Here is a 7,300-nt window from a genome sequence, read left to right as displayed (position 1 = left end):
ACCTTTGGGAACTAAACGCCCCCAGAATTCCATTGCCACACTGACGCCGTCGCCTCAAGCTTGTCCGTCCTCTTCAGCATCAACCAGGTGGCTGAATAATGGAGAGGCAGGCGAGTTTAACTAGTCCATAATCACACACTTTTAGCGCTTGATCACAAACCACCAAAAGGAGCCAACCAACCGCAAAACGGCAAATCACAAGTTCCAACACACCAAAGCCGTATCAACAAACGTCCAAAAAGAATCCTCTTCCTCTTCTTCCTCCCCGATGAACAAAAGAAGACACTAACTTGAGCAATTTTCAGTTGGGACCGCATTCTTCAGATCGGGGGCCATGCGGGATGCAATCCATGGTCAGATTCACCAGCAAGATTAGAGCAATCACATGAGCTTCCTGTTCCTGCAATGGTAAGAACTGGATCGGCTTGTCCCAGATCCACCATAGAAATGGCATGCAGATTGACAATAACAGTAACGCGGCATGACAATAGCAGGGAGCAAGAACAGCTTCGGCAATGCCGATGTATCATCTGGAACTCCAAGTACCATTTATATTACGATTACATCGCTACTACATGCCCTGATAGATTTACATAACCACCCGCCACCATCATCGCCACCGCCCCAGCCGGCTGCCGGCGGGAGACCTCGACGGCCGACCCAAAATGGGCATTCTTCCCCCATCATCCGCCGGGCGCCGGAAGCAAGCACGACCTTTTTTTTCCCCGCCACGACCACGACCACCATCACGGACGCCGCGCCGGCCGGGACAGGTACACCCGGCATTGGATCAGCGTCCGGTCGACCCTGAACCCCGGCAGCACGGTGAACCCGACCACGCGGTCCTCGGCGGCCGCGGCCGCGGCGTCGTCGGCGCGCCCGTCGCTGACGCTCTCCATGTACACCTGCGAGAAGCGCGCCCCCGTGCGGACCTGGAAGATGGACGCGCCGTCCTCCTCGGCGCCGCCGTCGAACGCGAAGAAGAGGCAGTGCAGCAGCCAGACGCGGCGGGCCATCTCGGCGAACTCGGCGAACCACGAGCTCTCCGGGAACCCGGGCCCGGCGCTGACGATGCCGCGCTGCTCGAGGCGGCCGAAGAAGGCCGTCTCCATCCGCGCGTGCACCAGCGACAGGTACTTAGCGCGCAGGAACTTGCCGAACCCTCCCCACCGCGGGTTCCTCACGTCCAGGAAGGCGCTCGCCGGCTCCGCCTTGAGCTCCGCGAACTCCTCGAAGAAGCGCCGGCGGTCGTAGAACTCCCGCTCGTCGAGGAAGCTGAAGTTGAAGTCGCGCCGGTGGAAATTGGCGAACATCTTCATGGCGACGTAGGATTCGAAGACGATCTTGGTGTCGCCGGCGCAGCGCAGCGGGACGCCCGGGTGCACGGCGGCGGCGGCGGTGGCGAGATCCCACCCGGCGGACTGCATCGAGTTGAGCATCGACTTGGAGAAGGAGCGGATCGACTTGACGGTGTGGCGGAGCGCGGTGAGGAAGTGCGTCGGGTTGAGGCCGGAGAGGTGGAGGTCGTCGAGCGACGCGAGGGTCCGGCCCGGGTGGAGCCGCGCCTCGAGGGCGCGCTCGGCGCGGAGCTCGGCGGTGAGGGAGGCCCTGGCGCGCTCGGACTCGGCGTCCTTGGCGCGGAGCTCCGACTCGAGCTTCCGCGCCGTGATCTGGTACGTCTTGAGGAGGTGGCGCTGCTCCTCGGCGTGCGCGGCGAGGGCGGTGTGGCCCGCGGCCGCCGCGCCCCGGGCCGCGGCGGCGGGGTCCCTGAGGTACCTGCGCTTGGTGTCGGACAGCCTGGTGAGCTCGGCGACGACGGCGGCGTCCGCGGACTGGATCGCCTCCGCGTCGTAGGGGAACTGCGCGAGCTGCAGCTGCGCGTACGCCGCCTTCACGGCCGAGACCCCCGCGAAAAGGGTCGCGAGGAGGGAATCCGCGGCGGCCTCGGGCGTCACCTCCCCCGGCTGCGGCCGCACCCCTCCCCCTCCCCCTCCCGCCGCCGCTGCCGCCGCGGCCTTCTTCTCGGCCGCGTTGCGGAAGAAAGCGTCGAAGGAGTAGGCCGCGGCGAGGTTCCCGGACAGCTTGAGCTTGCTGAGGGACGGGACGACGGGCGGCTCCGCCCGCTCCTCCTCGTAGTCGCCCGCAGCCACGGTCGCCGGCGCCTCGGGCGCGCCCTGGGCCGCGTCGTCGGCGCGCTTCCGGCGCAGCAGCTTGGTGAAGGTCCGCGCCAGGTTGGCCGCCTTCTGCTGGTGGTGGTGGTGGTGCGGAGCCGCCACTTGCGCCTCCATTGGAGCCGGGCTGCGCTCTCACCGCCGGCTCCTCTCCAGCCTGCTCTCCTCTCCTCTCCTCTCCTGGCGTCCCGTCCGGGTCTGGGGGGGCTGGCTCTGTGGGTGGGGGAATGCGGGGTGGGATTAATTTTTCCAGGAATATTTGGGGGTTACTGTAAAGTAAAAGGGCCTGCAGACCCTGCGCCTACGCGTATACTGTGTGTGTGCGCGTGCCGGTGTGGTTCGCCTTCCGATGGATGCAGACGGTGGTGAGATAAAAATTTGTGGAGACCTGGAGGGGCTAAAGGGCAAAAATTCTCTGCCGTTCGTGAAGTGAGGCACGGCACCACGCCAGAGTTGAAACGGTTTTTTCAAGAGAGTTCCTCCAGATTTCGTAGGATTTTTCCTGCCATGCTATTGTTAATGAGACCGTAGTTATTTGCGTTTTTCATTGCACATCAAAACCTCATCAATTACTTTCTCTTATGTAATTTTACCAAGCCAAATATATAGAAATCATTATACTATCAGCTACAAATATCTAAATCCACCGCACAAGCGTGCAACCTAGCACTACCTCTTTATCCAAACTTAAAAAAAGTATATCGATAACGTATGTATGTGTCATAAGCGGGTGAAAGGACGCTAGGAGTATGGTAACGCTTGTAACGTAATCTTCGAAATAGTATAACGCATCCTCGTGTCCAATAGAATTAAAATTGGTATGCGAGCAACCTAACAACACTTCTTATCTCGTCCAATAAAATGCTACCATATGGCATAATGAGGGAGGAAGCAGCGGACGTTTCAAGATAGAAGAGCTGATTTGACGGTTACGATTACGACAGATCCTCGTACCATGTATTACACAATGATGACTACGTTTGCACTGTAACAACTCCAGTTGGCATCCAAAAAGCATTTTAGTGTTTATTTGTGTTATCTATAATGTAATGGCTTTCCTTGTCCAATGAATGTGCAACTCTGCACACACTTACCGCTACCGAGATAGGCAACATATGAGGTAGAACCTAGAACAGAGTAACGTAACGGGTTTCCTTGTCCAATGAATGTGCAACTCTGCACACACTTGCCGCTACCGAGAAATGCAACGTATCAGGTAGAACCTAGAATAGAGTGGACGTTTGAAGACAACAGAATCGGTCATTTAAAAACAAAAAGGATAGGAATGATCAAATCGTTCAGCAAAGAGGGTGGAAGAAGAATCGATCTAATAGTTAGTTAGGATCAATCAACATTTAGTGTCATATATCTCAGCTATTATTTTATATATAATCTCAGCTTAGTGAAATGTCTTAGAGTTTCATTCCAACACAAGGAAACATTTTGAATCTAGTAGCAAGCAAAAGGAGGCTGCATTCATCGCATCACAGAGACAGAAACGGATGAAAACGGCAGCGAGTTAAAAGGCGCCCAAAACGGACAAATTCCGGTAACTTTGACGTCTCTCCAGGGGAGGAGGTTTGAATCCAGCCGCATGCATGTGCCCAAACAGACCGCACCAGAAGAGAGCACGCGCGTGATCCGTGTGCACCGCAATAAACCGGCCGGCGATGGCGCGCGAGCGATCCGGGTATCACATCGGCTGACACGTCGGCGTCCCTGTCAGTGACACGAGCCGGCCCGGCCGGAACGTGCAGGCCACACCGATGCAAATCAGGTCGCTCTCGCCGGAAAACCGCAGGCTTTACTCACTGGAGTTAAGCAGGCGTGCAGCCTCGCCACTCGCCAGTGCCCAGTGGCAGTGGCGTCGAGGGGCCGGGACGCGCACGGCACGCGGTGCACTCCGCGACACTGGCCGGCGGCCAAACCAACCCAAAACCCAAACGAGAGGTCGAGACCCTGTTACGAGACCGCTCCGGATGCGGACGGGTTTCAGGGCTCACACACGGCATGGGGGCCTAAATAAAGCCCTAAATAAAATTCCTAACAATGGGGGAAGCTAGCTTTCCGTTGACAGCAACGGTTGGGCTTTGGAGCCTTGCCGCAGACTCTGCGGGAGATGGACGTGTGGTTAGGTCCGGCCTGCTCCAGCCAAAAGCTACTGTACAATAAAAAAACTGGAATCTTTTGTTGGGATACGGTGCGAGTCGTATCGGTTTCGTGCCTGGACCTGTTTTTCGGTGACTTGTTTAAATTAAACTAAACTACCTGCATGAGTTGGTAGCTGAAAAACAGAATAAACAGATGAGGTGCGAAATCGACGCGGGGTCGGAAATGGAGCAGCCCAACTCCAAGAGGTCCTTTGCGTCGCATAGTTTATAGTGGTATTTGCTTCGATGTCTCCTTCAACTTGTTGGTAGGCTAGATTAGCAATGCGTCGTATCTGACAAATGTCCTGTTCTAGTACTACCAAACCTTGTTCATTCAAGCCCCGGAAACCGAGGATAATCTCAAGCGTAATTTCTCCATCCGTTTGTAACTGCCGGTGTACGTAGTGTGTCCACACCGCTGTCATGTGGTGGAACCTGGCATGTGCGTGTCAAAACGGCACGTTGTGATGGCTGTAGCCTGTAGTGGCACTAATCCCTTGCCTTTTATGCTTGCAAAGCTGCAATGATTGTCGACAGGGGAGCTTGCGGCACCGGTGCGTGGAGTAGTAGGTGAAGATTGTCACGTGCCCCCGAGCTCTTTGATGGACAGCGAGAATTTAGGACCCGGGTGGGCTTTGGAAGCATGGGGAGTGGCTGCTAGTGCTAAACTTGTCCGGTGAATGAAAAAGGCGCAGGCGGAAAAAAAAAAGAACGGGAGAACATGATAGATACTAGATGGGCATGGCAAGAACACGCGTTCGCACCCTCGCAGAAATGTGAAAATGCAAACACCCGCCAGTTATTTGCACGGCACGAAGAACGGAAGATGAAAGAAATAATGGCACACTTGACTCCAGAGTAAAGAAATCCCGGATGGCATGGCGCCAAAAAGATGCCGTCTACTAGCAAGGAGTAGACTGCTGCTACGGGCTACGGGGTAAACAGTACTGTTATTCCCCCCAGACGACCGGCAGCGGTCACGTGCGACCTTCCTCGCCTCTTCATCCGAACCACCGCGCCAGACAAAGGAGCCATCCCGGTACAGTACTTTTTACCCGGGGGGTGAGGCCGTAAAATTGAAAAGGAGGAAATAAAAAGAGCCAGGTTAATCCTAGAGGTGGTGGCGCTGGCAGGAATGTTGTTGCCTCCTTAATTAAGCACGGCACAGCCGCGGCCGCGGCCGGTCCGCCGCGCACGAGCTACGTATCGACTGGAGTATTATCTACTACTGTATCTCCACCCGCCCTGATGGGTACGCGAGGTCACCAGGAGAGGAGCAGCATCAGCTCGCGTCGTGTGCTGTGCAGTGGTACCAAGGCCATGTTTGGATATTAGGGGTAAAGATTTGCCTCAAGTTAAATATTTTACGCCTCACATTTGCCCCCAACTAATTTACTTCATGAGATGTTTGGATTTAGGGGTAAAATGAGGGTAAAAGTTGTTGGAAATAGCAATTAATGTCTCTCATTTATCTAGTTTTACTCTAATCTGACACCCTCCAAGAGGTAAAGGGGTAAAGATGGGGCAAATGGGGGTAAAGGGGCACATTTACCTACATATTTGAATTGTTAGGGGTAAATATGGGGCAAATTTATTCCTTTTACTCCTTCACCCCACCATCCAAACATAGCCCAAGGCAGTGACGTGGTTTCCAGCAGTGCAGTACAGTGCGCGTGGAGCGGAACTGACCGTGCGCGATTGGGAGTTTTCGCGACAGAGCCTGAAACTGAATGGAGAAAAGAAAATGGGCCGGCGACCTCAATCCTTGTTTTCGCCTACTTTTGTAGACAAAATCAAATTCACTAGCCTCCGTCCGGCGTAGACAGCGACGCCTCCTCCTCTGGTTTGCGCCCCCCGCTCCCCTCCCCCTCGTGCGTCTGATACGCATCCTTTTCGGAGAATCCAGTGGTGGTGACCTCACGTACCACGCGTTCCACGCTCTAGAAGCCAGTTTGTATATAAAAAAATCGAAACAAAAAACAGAGGAAACTTCGCCAGAGGAAACCCCAAATTGCATTCTCCAGAGGGACCGCAATGACGACGGGCACCGTACTAGCAACTCGGTCCCCGACATCGAGAGAATTACCAAACCTAAGGTGGAGGGCGAGGGCGTGGTGTGCGGGTCCAGACGTTCAGTTCGGGAGATGCAATTCACCGCAGAGATCAAGCAACAGGCGAAGCAGCAACCAACGATGTGGGGTGGAGGGATCGAAGCACTCACCAGCTGATTATCTGCCGGCCGAGCGGATCGAAGCGACACGGACGGACGGAGGAGACGAGGAAGAAGCAACCCCGATCCGATCGATTTCGATGCAGCTCCCCTCCTGTCTCCTCTCAAACTTGAATACTTACTTGATCCACCTCTGATATATCCGATCGAAGAAGCAGCACTTCTTCCACTCGCGCGGCTTGACCGTCAACCCAGCATGCAGGCAGCAGGGACGCGCCGCGAGTGGTCGGCAGGGCGCTCCTCGTCCTCGTCAGGTAGGTGGTGGTGGTCGGCACCGCGCGGCACGTCACCTCCCCCGGCGCCGCCTCCACCGACGCCCCCCCCTGGACGAAGCCGGGAGGAAGCAACGCCGCCACCGTCCGCGATGATCGGAGGCGGAGGAGGAGGTGGAGGTTTCGTGTGCGAGGGTGGTGGACGCGGTATGTCGTCGTCGCAGCAGCAGCAGCAGCATTTTTCATAGGTCCAGGCCCAGTTGGGGCGGGCCCACGTGTGCTTGCTCTTCCGAAATTGCCCTCCCGTCAGACCAGCCCTGTCCGCAAGGTCCACGTGGCGGATCGGGGTCGCTCTTCTCGTCTGAAATTGGCGCCACGCGGTCGCGGATTTCGTCAAGGAATAGTGGAGATCCCGCGCTGATTGGATCATGGACGGTCACGGTCACGCAATTGAGTAACACACCATGCTTTATTTTGTGTGCGACAAGCTTTTTGTTTCCTCTTTCCAAATCAATCCTTTCCGTTCTCCTCCCTTTG

General features: G+C 55.8%; 1 protein-coding gene across 1 annotated transcript; it reads right to left on the bottom strand.

Annotated features, from left to right (window-relative positions):
* Nucleotides 1–495: 495 nt before the first annotated feature.
* LOC120705655 (protein GRAVITROPIC IN THE LIGHT 1-like) lies at nucleotides 496–6,975 on the bottom strand. Its single transcript, XM_039990110.1, has 2 exons — nucleotides 6,543–6,975; nucleotides 496–2,384 (listed from the first exon to the last, which is right to left on the bottom strand). Exon 2 carries the CDS (start codon nucleotides 2,286–2,288, stop codon nucleotides 747–749), a length of 1,542 nt encoding a protein of 513 aa, XP_039846044.1. The 5' UTR covers nucleotides 2,289–2,384; nucleotides 6,543–6,975; the 3' UTR covers nucleotides 496–746.
* Nucleotides 6,976–7,300: the final 325 nt, after the last annotated feature.

This window comes from Panicum virgatum, chromosome 5K (assembly GCF_016808335.1).
Source record: "Panicum virgatum strain AP13 chromosome 5K, P.virgatum_v5, whole genome shotgun sequence".
Taxonomy (NCBI): domain Eukaryota; kingdom Viridiplantae; phylum Streptophyta; class Magnoliopsida; order Poales; family Poaceae; genus Panicum; species Panicum virgatum.
Note: the sequence above shows the minus strand (reverse complement) of the source record. Positions and strands in the feature narration are given on the sequence as shown.

What these genes read in the sequence shown, in the direction of transcription:
- LOC120705655 (XM_039990110.1), bottom strand. Translation starts at nt 2,288, where the DNA reads ATGGAGGCGCAAGTGGCGGCTCCGCACCACCACCACCACCAGCAGAAG.